Source organism: Athalia rosae, chromosome 2 (genome assembly GCF_917208135.1).
Source record: "Athalia rosae chromosome 2, iyAthRosa1.1, whole genome shotgun sequence".
Lineage (NCBI taxonomy): Eukaryota > Metazoa > Arthropoda > Insecta > Hymenoptera > Athaliidae > Athalia > Athalia rosae.
The window spans coordinates 17,800,035-17,816,136 of NC_064027.1; the positions used below are offsets into that span (position 1 = coordinate 17,800,035).

A 16,102-nucleotide genomic window follows, 5' to 3' on the forward strand; every position below is an offset into this window, starting at 1 on the left:
ATTTAATAACCCGACATCTGGTATCTGTATCAATTATCACTCATTTATTATACATTTACGTTGGGTCGTCGACGTGCGAATATCGCACATATAAGTTTATGACCCATGTACGTACGTTGGTACACACATACATATATCTATACGTACGGCAAGCGCGTATCTCGGAAATCAGATCACGCGACCAAATTGAGCGCGTAAATTTTTATAATCCGCACGTGATGAGCTCTACGACAGAAATGTAGATGTTTCACCTTTACGATACGCGAGATATTAACGATCGCGATTTTCATTCTTTTTTTTTTTTTCTTTCTCGTCTTCGTGGTATACCCAGACGTTCTGATCCGCTTATGTTTCGTGCTCGCGAATCCGTGCCGAAAGATTTTCATCCGAGCGAACATGTGAGGAAATACCGACGCACGTCGTCCGCTGCAATCTAAATCCTGCGACTTATTCTACGCGGCGGGTGTAAAAAATCAATCGCACGTCCCAACCATCCTGCTGTCCACATTTTCCCGATTGAAAATTTCACCCACGTCAGTTGAAAAGGCGCATGTTGAACGAAAAGAATAATAATAACAAAAATATACTCGTACAGCTCTCGCTCTTAGGGTTCGGAAACTGCATAAAATAATGAAATCAAGATAAAATTGAAGAAACTGTAATTTGCATTCCGAATAAATAAAAGTCATTTGTTCGGGTCCATTGAGAAAATTTAACGGACGCGTCAAATTTTCTCCGTTCAAGTTCGGCAAATCCGCAGATGCGCGGATCCGCGCGAAAAACGTTTTGTTTTGTTTTTTTTTTTCTTTTTGTCTTTTTTCAATAAAACATTTCCTGTGAAGCGACAACCTGTGGAGAGCTGAGGGGTGTACCGAAATAGTTTTCGTCCGGGTTTCTCCCGGATCCACAGACATTCGCGCATATATATTGTATTAAATTTGAAAGCCCGACTTGGATAAGTTTCCCAGCGACGCTCTACCGAACGATTGAAGCACCCGATGCGCGATAAGGACTTTTGCTGTTTTCCGTCTGCTCCCCATTCGCACTTCCGATCCATCCTCCGAAGGCGGGTATTTCACGCGAGTTGGGTTCGGTGAGAATAGTTCACCGAAGTTATTTCAACAAGAATTCGCCGCTGCAAACGTATACCGCCTGTCTGCGCTGCCAAAAATATCTCGCAACGGCGAAAGGGCCCGCACACAATTACCGCGATATACTCTTCGACCTTTGCAAGAGCAAATAAAAACAAAAAAGGGGGGAAATTCTAAAAAAATTGATCAGCTTTGAAACGGATGGAATAACGCGTAGATATACGTTGGAATTGCAGTGAAGTTGGAGATTTGAAATCAATAGGGCCTAATGTCCATCGTACTTTTAAGGCTATCGATATACCCACCCGTTGCACTGTAATTTAGAAGATTACATTAGCATGACATGGGTTAACGACGAAACGCTGTCTTTGGTAGAAAATTTCAGAGGCAGACATTTAGGTTTAATATTGTAACGCATTATTTGATGGGACACCGGTTGATGCATTATTTCGAAATGTTATTACTAAAATCACGTTGACGTAGAAAAGATTCATTCCATTTCAACGCAAGGACGGGCTATAGGCTTCAGTTTATAGCGAGATAAGTTTTATGTCGGCCATTAAACTACACTCTAGTGCACCACAATGATCCATAGAAAACGATGCATTCCAGCCCGAATGTGTAAGGAGCGAGAGAAACCCGTACTCACAAGAGTCTGGGTTGCGAGTTCGAGATTCGGATAAAGTACGTACACAACATACGTACAGACTATAACAATACACGTGCGTTTAAATGCAAAACGTACACCTATACGTAAACGTACCATGGAGAGCATTATTCACACCGTCAAGGGCGGAGTCTCCCAGATTGTCTGGTGCTGCGAAATTGTCTTTCGTTTCTCCCTTTTCACTTCATTTTATTCTTTTATTTCGTAATTTCGCGTCTTCCATGGAAATAGTATACTATACGCTCACTGTTCGCGCTGCAGTAAAGTCTTGAGATCTTATCTGGGCGGTTCGTGCTGCGTCGGTTTTTCCTGCAGCGGAACCGAGCACTCAATCTTTAAGTAGTATGACTCCCTGCTACGGTCAGCCGTCGGCCAAACAGCGCTAAGTGAAATATAGAGACTGTTTCGTGAGTCCTTAGCTAAGCAAAACGTGAAACGATCCGTACGGTTTTTTTTTTTTTTTTTTTTTTCTCTTGCGGAAATTGATTCGCAAGTGTTTGCTACAAGGGTGTAAAATATTTTATGATACTTGCGGTTGATGTTAAAAAAAAAAAAAAAACAAATTTAAAAGCACGCGATCACTTTTCAGACAGATGGGATACGAAAATTCTCAAAAATTGTGTGAATTTACAAAATCGTAACGAGTAGATATCGTCCATTTCTACCTTCTGCCTCCGCTTCACAGCAACTTGTTATAAAAATTTCGCGCTGCAGTTACTAGAGCATCGGAATATTTCGTGCCCAGCTAACTGCGGCAGCCATAAAAGTAGTCTAATTTATCGTAATCGTATAGCTGTACGTGAATGAGGAGGTTAAAGTTTGAATAATACGAATAGGTATAGATTATTCGGTAGAAATTAATTCGTTCCAGTTTGAACTTCGAGGTATGTATTTCGAAATATACCTACCATGGACTTGCGGTAATTCACGTATAAAAATACACAGGTGATACCATGTGGATGGGAATGGATCTCCTCTGGCCGGCAACGCGTCAAATTTTCAGTCGATTTAGCAACTGAAAAGTGTTATGGTATAAAAGCTGATATGTTGGCAGCGAATTAATTTACACTCGACTAATACGTAGCATTTTGGAACAGCGTGTAATTGGGTCAGCAGCCCTCCCACTCCCTCTGTGGTGATTAACGGTTATTTAATGTAACAACTACTGCGGCGAGAAGTTTTCGAAATTTTTAGGAGGTGTCAGGAGCAAAATTGATGTCGGGGTGCGCCGTGTTTCTACTTAAATATCGTAATATCAGTAATGAGCATATCCCGGTTCATAGTCCATGTATAACTCTGTCGCCTAATACAAAGTTTGGAACAAAAGCTGTGCGATAGCTTTGCCCGCAAACAACGGAACGTTTATCTCACTAAAACTCTACGGAGAATTGACTTTCTAAACTCGAGTATATTGCTTCCCCAGCTGAGGCGTTTATCGAGTTTGTTTTAGCTATAAATCCAGCGTGCAATTTACCGACTACGCATATCGGCCAATTTGTACCTTATAGGTATACACACATAGTTTTATCAAGGTTGAATAAGAAGCGTCTATGAACTTTCACTGTACGTACTTTCGAAGCGTTAATAACCATACGAAATAAAATGAAAAAATCACGTCCACAAAATGACATTATACTTCGAGATTAAGGAGACGATTTGAGTTATACGAGTTATAGTATCGTGGGAAAAGTACCTATATGTATAATGCCTATATACGTACTTTGCCTCCTTGCCGTTGGTTCTTTTCTCCTTTATCTCTCTCTCTCTTTTTTTTTTTTTTTTTACATCCATTTTAACGAGGCAAAGAAACGGCTCAAGTAAGCCATTTCTTTGCGCGATAAAAAAATATCGATTCCCAGTAAAAGTCGGGAGTGTCAAATCACAATGGGCTTCCGTGTCCGAATGGAGGAACAGTTGAACGTCGCATTTCGCGATATACATATCACGTATCAAAGCGAATATTTTAGATCCTTTTGACGCAAGGTAAACGTACACCTCTACATCTTACACCGCCGTGTACCAGAAGACATCTGAATGTTTGCATATTACATTACATGGTCCTAGCTGATTTAATTATACATTCGGCACCCCACATAATTCACCGCATGGCAACCCTGAGATATTGCTAAAAGCTTTCGTGGCATCGATCGCCTCTACCAAAAATGTCAGCCTAAAATATAACAACAGTGGCGAGAAAAGGTATATACAAGAAAAAAATAAACTACGACGTATTATACGCGTCCAAAATGTAAACCAAAGTTATCAGACTACCCAGATGTGTGCCCGTTTATTTCGTTTGATACATAAAGCGTTCGCGTAGGCCGTGTCGAGACAGTGGAAAGTTATCATCCCTCTTCTTTGAAGAGCAATAAGTCTCTAGCATAAGCCTCATTTGAATACAAATCTTCGCTGCATAAAGTGTAACCAGATCGTCACGGTGTCGCGAATCTCACCGAGATTCTTAGGAGACATTGAGGACGGTTGAATACCTGCTGTATCTAGGAGATGATACAGCTTCAGCTGACTCCAGAGCGTATAACCATGTATAATCGTATATTCCGGTTCCCACCTCTCATTTTACTCAACTCATCGTGTTTTCATCTTGTTCCCCCGAAAATTAATCACAGTGTGGACTAATAGCTGACAATAAAATATCATAATATGGGATATCTGATTCGTTATCAATTACGCAGTTGTTGTCCTGAAAAATTATGGTGCATGGCGTTGATTACGCGGTAAGTTTATACCGCGTAAGTGGGGAGCCATTGAGTTTTAGGAGAGTAAATGTTTGATTACGGGGTCCGGTGAAATAATCTTTGAAGTCAGATAATCTTTTGCAGGGTATTTTTCAACTGTGGCAAAAAAGATACATGAATTAGGGGTGATTCAAAAAGGACATTTTTCTTTTTCTCGGAACCATGCTCAAAAGATTCATTCGGATGCGGAAATAGGTCTCGTAAGGTACGAGTCCATAATATTGATATTCATATTGTCCCCATCGCCCTTTTCGATTTCCGGAATAAGAATAACGCAGGAAAAATTAATTTTCTTTTCGAATCATTTTAATGAATCTAGATAAACTTGTGTAGTATGAAAGCAATCTTGCGACGAAAGATCGTTACAGTCTCGCGATCTCTTTTTCAACGTTCTATTCGTGTATTCGATAGATAGACTTTCGAACGTTTATTTAAGCTCCATTTTCAGAATGCCCCATATCCAGTACATCAAAGTCTAGCCGCAAATATACATATACCGCGTACAATATGCGAAGTTTACGGGATTCGAAGAACAATGACGACGAATGCGATTAAATGCAGACGTCGTAGTTGCATGTATCGGGTGTTTATTCGAGATTGCTTGTTTCTGAATTAATGGAATCGTTTCGTAATAATCATTAACATCATCGGTTCGCGAATCCGTCCATTTGGCCGTGTAGTTGAAATTGTCTGAATTTGACAGTTTGATGAATACACGGAACTTGGACGGCACTATATCATCCGCAGAACTGTTTCACCAGCTAGTCACGGTCCTGCAGTGGGGGACCTCGGTGGGGACTTCCCACACGCTACACATACATATGTGCAAGTTTGTACTTCGTAGGGGCTGTGCAATGTTTCCCGAGCTTCGAGTGCTTATCGTCGAATTCCAACGGGATATCCGCACTTCCCTGTACACGGATACATTTTCAACCCTTCGGAGAAACTGGTGCCGATTCCGCTGGAAAAAGGGTATTTCCCATGATTTTTGCAGGCGGCCTACGGGTCCCGCGAATCCAAGAATTCTTCACGTCTCAAATAACGTAAGACTCACGGCAAATAAGAGGGGGAATAATGAAACGATATATAGGTATATGACAGGTTAGGTCATACGTAAAAGTAGGAAAATACGATCGCGATTATTTTTACCGCGTACGGGAAGCTCGCTGCGGTAATATTTTTTCTTGAAAGTCGAAGTCGGATTCCGTGAAGGTATGTAGCGTACCTATATTGTAATACGCGATTGGTTACGCCCGAATTGGTCGAACATTCGCTGTTGTACGAAGAAAGTTCCAATCACACTTCACAGCCCTGCGGTGTATTACGAGTTAACTACGTATTATGATATGTATTATGGAGTATTCTTCATCGTATAATATACGGCAGCGTTACGTATGTGAGTTTTCCACTCTCCGTATATATAATATACGTATACCTCCTGCAATTTGCGACAAAGGACTCTTGGAGAAAATACCGCGGCAAGGTTTCCGTTTTAACCTGCAGTACCGCAGACTCCGTACCGCGCGCGAACATACGTATTCTTTCATGCGCATAGCTACAGATACTCATACATGCGTCGTACGCTAATTACGTACAAGAAAATTCTATACTTATACACATGCAGCCCTTAGGTGTACGGCCGACGGATTAAACGAGCGGGCAAACGAACCTGATGCATGAAGGGTGTGTTTTACCGCGTACGTGTGAGAGCGGTGAAAGAAGAACAATGGTATGCGGTAACGCGTGTTGGTTAACTTTTGAGCGAACGTATATTTATACGCCTATACGTATATACATTTCTAGGGTAAAAGTGCGGGCATATAGGTACGTACGTACGACGGACGATAGTTAATGTAATGAGCGATAAAGTATATCGATTGAACCGAGAGCGCAGTGTATATTTGAACTTTAATTATACGCAACGCCCCTGCTCTATCCGACTATACGTTGTTAACTCGTTATACCCGTATCGATATATAACGTCCAACTATTTAACGACGATCACCAACGCCACCCACATTCGCGAGGCCGCGTATATTGGCCCTTATTACAATCATCGGCCGACTATATACTTTACGCGTATATTATGTATTCGAACACGGCTGTGCATAACGTGCGGTGAAAATTATGCTAAGCGAATTATGGCTGCAGTTTCTTTACGTTATACGTGTAAGTGAAAACGACGCATCGCGGTCGACCTTTCGATGACGTTAACCTCCAGATCCCACGACGATTCTCGAGAAACTCAACGGTGACCCGGCGATATTCTATACATGGAAACCGAATCAACGTCCCGTCGTAAAAAACATTAATGATACCAGCTTCATTCCGGGATTTATTGTTAATATCATTTTCAAACACTTCCTCAATATTTGCTTAATAAACGTAAAGCTCGAGCCTCGGCGGGATTCCTTTTGTGTTTACACGCGAGAATGACGAGGCTGGTTAATTTTCTCGTATATTAGTTTTGTAACGTGTCGACCGACTGTCGTGCGCCGTCACGTTGTTCAATACCTGCGTATCCACGTTTATTTTGAAACGTGAATACTCGAATCAGGTTCAAGCGCAGGCTTACAATGAGAATCGGTCGAGCCACGTAACTCGTGGAGAATATAAAATGGGGATGAGAGTCCAAGGCGAGGCTGATAATGGGCCAACATTTACCCTTTGTGCCCGTCTTCGGTTGACGCTATACGCCTGCAAATCCAACATGTATACCACACATATACACCTATTTGTGTAATTTAGAGGGCCTATCCCTACAGGGTAGATTTCCAACTATAGTAGGTGGTAATTCGGGAAATACGTGCGTGGGAAGTGATTTTTTTTTTTCTACCACGATGTTTTTTTTCCCTGCGTTTGAACCGGTCGGTACAAGATTTTGGTTCAAAAAGAAATCCGAGAGATGCAGTAAAATGTTCACGTCAATTTTGCGAAATCGATTTTTGAACGCCATTTTTGAAATTGATAAACAAAATTGTCGATGGGTAATTTCGTCTGCCATTATTTAGGAGTGTGAGAAACATAACAAAAGCACAGAGCGAACCCCCTTCAACGTTTTGGTACTCGAAAGCCGGTCGAGAAAGATAAACCATTTTGAGTTTAAGAAATTCCTATTTCGATAAGAATGGACTGTTTCCCCGCAGACAACTTATCGCAATTCACCGCGCAACTGGCCAAGGACGAAATCAATCTTCCTTCTGACGCCATTTTTATGCCGGCTATCGCCATCTTTTTCTTGGAAAAAAGGAAAGAAAAAATTCAACGATAAGAAAATAAAACGTATCACGGTGTAGCGACCAATACTATCCTTGCGAGCTCTGAATCCGATCCACGAGCGGTTCTTTCGCTAACGGAAAAATATAATAGGATTCGCTTCGTTAAAATTGCTTTTTTGTACTTTTATCCGATCCGTCGATATTTGGAGTTTCGAAACCGAATCAAATCGACTTTTCATCCGTATCTGCGGCTATAGCGTACATCGAACATCCTTCCTTGAGAACGGAAGCAAATACGAATTTAATGAGGACACGATCGATCATTTTCCATCCTACGGTAAAATGGAGAATTCAGAATCCCCGCGCGTTTATGTCCCATATGTCTAGTTGACAACAATGTACTGACGACGTATTCATAGCTCTGGATATCGCTCGCGATAATGAATCATCCCACGATGCCTCGCGGAGCGAGTAATCCACTTCCCCTGCAACTTCATGTTTGGTCGATGCTTGTTCGAAATATTTTCGTCCTCTATAGCTGCAATACGCGATGTCTGCGTTCGATCCGACAGACTGCAGACAGATTTCATGTCCTAATATGTAAAAAATATTTGAGAAGTTCAATTTATCGTAGAAGAAATTCGATTCGCTCATATAGCATCTCTACCCATCGACGTGAATTATATGGTACACAACAATCTCCAGCAATATCTTGCGGGACACTTTTCCATCTAGAGCGGCACTTTTGAGTGCATCCATTATAATTGAACTTGATATCGTACTCCACTCTTTTCTCTGTGTATTATTACTTTATTTGTACTCACTAATATTTATTTTTCTCTGAATCAAAGCCATAGTAGTTTAAAGTTAGCTTGTGTAAAGTATACAGAAATGAAAATACATATATCTCCACTCGAGACGCGAGGCACGTTCCTCATCCCGAGCCGGTGCAGCGGTAGCGCTCTTGTCTTTCTCTCCAACGTTCTGTAACCAATCCTTTCGACTCATTTTATTCACTCGCGATCCTCGAGGCTCTATAATCAGAGCTTTGTTATTAGCACGGCTCTGTACGGGCTTTATTAAGGAAGTACCAGAGGTTCGTATTTGAGTCTGAAAACTCGACAGTTTTAAAAAAATAGTCATACGGAATAATTCCCTCCTCTCGATGTACGGTGAAACAACGAAACAATGTCAGGCCCACGAACAAATTTCATTCAACTCGACTTCCGTCTAGATCTGCTTTTCTTGGAGTAGAATAAAAAAAGAACCAAGCGGAGTCGCGGAGTTCCCAGTTGGATTTGAAATCCAGGAACACATACAGAGGATCGCGTTATAGGCATTAGATTGGGAGTCTGCACGAGAAACGCTAACGAATTAATCAAGTCTCCGCGTAAAGTTGCCTCTATCAAATACGACTGCGAAACCGCGGTACTGACGGTTAATCATCTTCCCAGCTGTACTGCAGCTATTTCTCAGTATAAATGCAAGATACATGATATGACGCGTGTGACTGTAATACGAAGATTATCCTTCGGCACTCGACAGATTGCTCATATACCTGTTTTCAATCTTCCATCGAATCGATCAGAGTAGAGAAAGAGAGGAATATAGCTCCGTCGTAATCTTGATGTACGGACATAATTATTTGTGGAGGTATAAAGTGCTTTGTTCAAATATGCGATTGTTAAATCGACGAGTTGAAATATTTAAGAATAATAAATCAGATATATAGATCACGCACGCGCGTGCATAATTACACGTAACGTCGAGTTTTCACTTAACATGACATCACGCGCTTACGAGGCGATTAGGATTTCGTGAGAATATCAGATAGCTCGTCTGTTGACGCTGAATGAGGATAAAGCGTAGTACAATTTGAGGAAATCAGAGCAGAATTAGGTTTCAATTACGGGGTTAATAGGCCGCCAAAAAAAATCAAACCCTTCCACCATGATAGTATTCGGTGGAATTAAACGCCACTGAGAACAGACGTTCGTCTTCTTTAACGACTTTGAGAAGGTATTATTGAAGATAAGGTCACGTTGGATATTCTCTCGCCTTCAAACGTATTACCACCAACGTGTAGACGTATATTCCCAGATCATTCGTCAAGGGATCATTCGATTCGACGCAAAAACTATACGAGCAAAAAATTTCTTCAGTTACCCGCAACGCACTCTAGGTGGAATTTGATTTGATAATGCAGCCTATCCACTGAACTACCGTTAGTACTCCTTACTGAACTTTCGAGTATCTTTCAATGAAATTAAGTATTTCACACATGTATGCATAGCTATAGGTATCGCAATATAGAGGCGATGAAGCTGGTGCTCGACACGCCGCACGAATGAGAAGCCTTGCAGTTCTCGGAATTAGCCAATAAGAGCTAAAAATAATACGCATGGAAATCGCAAGCTCTTGAAGTATAAAGAAAATCAACCGTGTGCGGTAGTTTATATTTAGGTATATAGTTGCTGGTATGACAAGCTACATTTCGAGACCTGCAACTGCTATGGCGTGCCAGGGTGTCCTTATACTCCGTACGCGGAAGCGCAATACCATGTGGTAGACTTCTATTCTGAAAGCAGCCATAAAGAGCTTCTTGAATCCGTAGATACGTTATGCAACTTTTTTAAAGTAGTGTTGGAAAAAAAGGGAAATTCAAGACCACCACGTGACTTTTCGCTATCCAACTATCTCTGGCACGCGATACTGCACTGCAATTAAAAAAGAAAGAAAACAATTTTCTCTACAAGAACACGCAATGGTCCCGAACAAAACTGTCGATTTTTTTTTTCTTATGTGTGCACACGTATACCTCGAGTTAAACATTTTTGACCTGATGTTGTTACTTTAAAAAACCGTACACTATAGAGGTGGGTACGATACACTTGCGAATGTTTCATGATTACACGTATTTGAGATTTTTTATAAGAAATTACGTATTTCTGGGATACAATGTGATGAGTATTTTGGTAACGATGTATATCAATTGTAAGGAAAAGTTACATGTGTACTCATTGGTATACGTAGGAGGGTACATTTTTTTTTTCAGTCAAGACACTGATCCATTAGTATTACCATGTATTACCTATGCTGCAGAGAAAATTTGTGTCCGTCAGAATTTGATAGAAGCTTGCGTCACTCAAATGACGTAATGCAATTTTGTTTCATCTGTCAATCCAGTTAATCCAATAACAGATTTGAGCGACGGGAATAATCGGTAATGACCTTTTGGCTTCTCGTTACGAAATAAAAGCGTATTGCTCGGTAATATTTTTTCTTATGAATAAATAATTGGCCTGATTACATTTTTTCGCTTAGATCTAGCGCACGCATAACCGTCACATTCGCGTAGTTCACATTTAAAAATTGATTAAAATTTCAGATCTTCTACAGGCAGCTCTTCACCTGGGTATATTTTTAAATTGAGTCTCCGAACCCTTCTGCAGAAATACCCGAGAGGACGAAAATTTATGAGGAGGTAGATAGTCTTGACTTTTTATTTCAGCCCACTGATGTGGGACTAGTAAATATTTTAGTACAGCGGTCTCTCCGGCTGTCGTCTCTTTTACAGATGAAATACGTTACACATTCGCTAACTAGTCCAGATGGTTGAAAATCCAAAGACAACGATTACGATTATTAGTCTCTGAATTTATTCTGCAAGTTTTCAAAAATGAATTCGACTCCCGACTTTGTACAACCGAAATTAAATGTAAGAAGCTTCTGTATTCTTTTGTATTTCGACCGTACATCGCTGAACGTGAAAAATAAAAATAGGTGTGCAAGGCATTTCGACTGGGAGCTACGTTGACAAACGCAAAACACAACACCGATAATGCATACCTCAGGAAGTTCGTCTGGTACTTTTCCCATCCAGCTGAGAGACAGGATGTTGCAGTCACACTTGGCGTTATTATTTTTTTCAAAATGCAAATGCATTTTTGTATCATTTGTTCCGTAATCCCATGTAATAACCCAATTGAATATATCATTCAACTATACGATCAACAGTTTCTTCTATAACATTTTTATTATCTACGTGGTGAATGTTGGGGGAATAGAATAATATTAAACACTCATAATCGAGGTGAGTGGTTTTTCATTCTATTCGAAAACCAACTCAAAATCTGGACCGCATCTCCTTCAGCTCGCGAGGCTACATAGAATCGTTCAAGGATTTCGTAAGCCGTTTGTTTATTCAAATTTCACTTTATTTATTCGTCCAAATTTAACAAGCACCTCGATTGATTTTAACGTTTGAGGTATATTTCGTAACGCTATCTGGAATTATTTTACATCGAATTGAGTGTGCCTCCTAGATTCTTAAGATAACGAAAAAAATAAGGACCTAATATTTTTTCACAACATTTTTCTTTTGCATGAAAGCGTGAATCCTTGTCTTCCGAAAAGATTAATGAAGTTTGAATGACCGCTCGTCTTGAACTTGTAAGCTGGCTATATCCGCGTTGTCATTTATTTCGTACCGAAGTCGCCATTTTGCCGCCGGATCGCATCCGCCTCACCACTTTTCACTGATATTTCGTAAAGGTCGTGAGCTTTACACGCGGCCGAGTGTCAAACTGAAAGCTTGCCGTGGAGCAAGCTCTGCGGTGATTCTATGGAGTTGCGCCTGTATTGATTGTTGAACCCGTCTACGGCCGCCTGGCGGACCACACGTGGACTAGTATCACTACTTTAAAGTGTACCATGCACTCTTATTACCAACTCGATATGAAACTACCTGCCGACACCGTTAATTATAAAAGTAGATATGTTATTGTTTCTCGGAAGAAACTTTTAAATTCCGCAATTTCTTCGTTAGATATGAATTATAGAATCTTTCACGAATGACCCAATTTCTTGGCAGAATATATTTATTTATTAGTTTGAAGGATACCTTGACGAATAAGAAGACGGAAATGCAAAGTACCAGTAAACAAAGCCTTGTTAACGTAAAATATCCAGCTATGTACAGTTTTTTTAGAACACCTCAGTCACGAAGCATAAATGCGTTTTGTAGTCTCTCTCTGGATTTGTTCCTCATATGAGTGGATCTGTTAGCACTGATCACTGTTGGGAGCGCTTTCCAATTACCAAATACAGTTCTTCTGCTACAATTGATATTGCTAGGCACTATCGTCTGATAAGTTGTTCGGATCAAAATCTGGATCATCGTCATCATCTAAATCAAGATCTTCCAGGTTCTGAAACAGGCTTTCATCTACCTTGACAGCATCTCCTGAAATATCAAATGTGTTGATAGGATTCTTGGAATTTGTATACAGACATGAACTTGTATATCGCAAACATTCTTAATTTAGCATTTTGAATTGACCAATTTTGATGTAACATTATTTGGAGGTATGACGCACCATCATCTAGGAATTTCAAATCTGATTGATCTAGAGTTTTGTCTGTCATGAATAATTCTCTGCCAGTTAATTTCTTTCCCTCTCGTTCAGCAATTTCTCGTCGCTTTGTAATTCCCATCTCCTCATCGAATTTTTCTTTCCACGTCAAAAACGTTTCAACAGTAACTCTTGTACCTTCGAATCTTTTCTGTAATGTTACACATCAATCAAAGGCGATCGCTAATCATCGATACAAATTCGCCATAAACCTTCTTTCAAAGTCTGGTCTTGGAATTGAACTGTGCATACACTTTGCAGCATCACTTTCCAAAAGGATGTAAACAATATGATTACCAAAATTATGTATGCATGAAATGATCAACATCTTTACCCTTTCAGCTTCTTCTTCTTCTTTTAATTTCAAAGCTGCTTTGTGTTCCCTATCCATCTTTATTTTATCCCATTGGACATTGAGCCATTCTTGCGCAGCACTAACTAATGTGAAAACCATGACCATACCAAGGTTCTCGTTCATTTGTTCTGCTAAGTGTTCTTTAATTTTATCTTTATCTCCATCTTCGAAGTTTTCTTGATCCTCCACATCAATGATCAATGGCTCTTCGGGATATTTCGCTGTGTACGTGAATTCTAATCTACATGCTAATCCATTCTTTGTGTCAAGTTCATATTCTTCAGATTTAATTGGAATTGAAAATTTGTAGAAAGGCTGCTTGGCTATAACTGTAATCGAATATAGTTCATTCTGTTTAAATACCACAAACAAGATCAAAATATATTTTGTTCGCCAAGTACAGTACATTACGTTAAAAATACCGGGGATGTTAAAGTTGTAGGTTATGTTTCTTATTTTGTATTTCACCCATAAGTAACTTACTTTCCATATCACCACAGTATATGGAATCAAGGGCTTCGATTTCATTAATCTGCTCATCCTTGTAATCCATTTCGGATTACAGTTCCTATATTCGTTCGTCGATCACAATACCGATACTTTATAATCTACACATTTAACCCCTACACCTAACATGCATGTGGAGCAGACAGTAGACTGTACAACAAAAGTCCACTGTGTCACACACCGGTTCCACACAAGCCGCAAATCGATGCATCGAAGTCGAAGTCGTATCATGAACCCATTCGTGAACTGTACCAAGCTGTACCGCACGTGGTGCGCCGTGACATGCGTACTAGTTATAATAGAGCTTAAAGCTGTATGATACCGGTAGTCCGCTGATCGTCTGGATATTTACAGAATGTCTCCGGTAGTATCGTTACTGTACAATTGAAGTTTATTGATGTAAAAATATGGCATTCTTTAGTGGATCCGAAATTATTCTGGATTTGTGTGGTTTTGTAATTCAAGTTTGAAATGATGCTAGTTATCAACAACATCAAGCACTATGGATTCAGAGCTTCGACCCTAAATCTAACAATGACAAATCGCATATTCACGCGAATTCAGTGGCACCGGCAAATTTTATCACACGTGAAAAATATTTCTGCACAAGCAGGACCTCCGTGGAGCGTGTTGTTCTTTGGAACAGACGATTTTGCACTGCAGAGTCTTAAACTACTTTACACTGAATAGTGAGTATCATACTTATAACCTACAAATTGCCGTCACTTTGAGCGTACAAAACTTGATTGTTGAATTAAATGTCAACTGTTAAACGTCCTCAGTGAAACTAGGGAACTGCTGTGTCGTCTTGAGGTGGTAACCTCGTATCATGGGAAAGAAAACCATGTGACAAAATTCGCCAAGCAACATCATATACAGCTTCATCACTGGCCTCCAAAAATCAGTTTAGATAACTTTCACATTGGTCTTGTTGTATCTTTCGGACATTTAATACCGTTAGACATGATAAGCTCTTTCCCATTGTAAGCCTTCTTTGTATTTATTCCCTCATAATCAGTTTACATTTATATTGAACTACATATCTGATTTTAGAGGCATGTTGAATGTCCATGGTAGTTTACTACCTAGATGGCGGGGAGCTGCGCCAATAATATACACACTGATGAACGGCGATAGTGAAACAGGTGTCAGTATCATGAAAATAATGCCGAAAGTGTAAGTAGGTGAAGCTGCACTCAATTAGTGACAAGGTGACTATTGAATAGTTATTTCAGATTTGATATCGGCGAGGTATTAGCTCAAAGCAAAATAGAAGTTCGCGACGATGAAACAATGCCGGAATTACGAACTAGAATGTCACAACTTGGCGCAAATCTCTTATTGGATACTGTAAGAAAGTTACCAAATATTTTAGAGTCTGCAAAACCTCAAAGTAATGACGGAATTACCTATGGCAAGTTCTTGGATCTTTTTTTGGTGTCAGTCAAGTATTTCAAAATTGCTTCATTTTACCCTGATGATTCAAACAAGTATTCAGAAAATGATCAACTCACCATTCTAAAATGTACCCTACAGCTCCTAGAGTTACATCAAAGTTGTCATTAGTAAAATGGAATGAGATGACAGCAAAAAGAGTCTTTGACTTATACCGTGCTTTGTATGACTTGTATCCATTGACTACAAAGTTTATGGGATTGACGATAAAGCTTCTGGAAATTGAACTGCTCAAAGATCCACCACTAGGAAACAATTCATCAAATCACCTCCCAGGTAGCTTATAAAGTCAAAACATTGGATCGAAATTTCAATTACCTACCTAGCTTTTTATTGTTCGTGGCTTCAATTATTGCAAAATAATTTTGTTCGGTTGTAGGCCTTGTGATGTATAGCAAAGATCTTGACAGATTAGTGGTCCATTGTCGAGATAATAGTTGGATTACTGTTGGTAAAATAGGCTACCCCGGTCGACCTCCAATGTCTGCGCGAGATTTTCATAATGGTTTTCTCTACAAAAACAAACAGAAGAAATCATTTTTTGAGGGCTAAATTGTAAGTAATGGATGTATGAATTGTATCATAGTGAAATATAAGTTTGTAAATACTATTCTTCTCTGTTCGTTGAATGTAGTTTCG

General features: G+C 39.8%; 3 protein-coding genes and 1 long non-coding RNA gene across 7 annotated transcripts in view; 2 read left to right on the forward strand and 2 right to left on the reverse strand.

Moving 5' to 3' along the window:
* Positions 1–12,451, reverse strand: part of LOC105684943 (tubby-related protein 4) — a 47,094-nt gene extending 34,643 nt beyond the window's left edge. For both annotated transcript variants that reach the window (XM_020851768.3, XM_012398695.4), the window contains exon 1: positions 11,582–12,451. In XM_020851768.3, coding sequence (XP_020707427.2) covers positions 11,582–11,677 — 96 coding nt within the window. In that variant the 5' untranslated portion in view covers positions 11,678–12,451. The remainder of the gene's footprint in view (positions 1–11,581) is intronic.
* Positions 8,567–11,824, forward strand: LOC125499937. Of its 3 annotated transcripts, none has more exons than XR_007277025.1 (3): positions 8,567–10,608; positions 11,121–11,216; positions 11,310–11,824. It is a non-coding gene; the product is annotated as an uncharacterized LOC125499937 (long non-coding RNA). The 3 variants fall into 3 exon arrangements; XR_007277026.1 differs by lacking the exon at positions 8,567–10,608 and adding an exon at positions 10,622–11,002; XR_007277024.1 differs by lacking the exon at positions 8,567–10,608 and having other exon boundaries at positions 11,030–11,216.
* Positions 12,452–12,665: 214 nt separating the features above from the next.
* Positions 12,666–14,191, reverse strand: LOC105684937 (RWD domain-containing protein 1). The gene is made up of 4 exons (XM_012398684.4): positions 13,985–14,191; positions 13,481–13,830; positions 13,111–13,297; positions 12,666–12,977 (listed from the first exon to the last, which is right to left on the reverse strand). Exons 1-4 carry the CDS (start codon positions 14,052–14,054, stop codon positions 12,865–12,867), a joined length of 720 nt encoding a protein of 239 aa, XP_012254107.2. The 5' UTR covers positions 14,055–14,191; the 3' UTR covers positions 12,666–12,864.
* A 140-nt stretch (positions 14,192–14,331) lies between these two features.
* Positions 14,332–16,073, forward strand: LOC105684938 (methionyl-tRNA formyltransferase, mitochondrial). The gene is made up of 6 exons (XM_012398685.3): positions 14,332–14,697; positions 14,791–14,991; positions 15,062–15,184; positions 15,244–15,422; positions 15,545–15,739; positions 15,843–16,073. Exons 1-6 carry the CDS (start codon positions 14,480–14,482, stop codon positions 16,013–16,015), a joined length of 1,089 nt encoding a protein of 362 aa, XP_012254108.2. The 5' UTR covers positions 14,332–14,479; the 3' UTR covers positions 16,016–16,073.
* Positions 16,074–16,102: the final 29 nt, after the last annotated feature.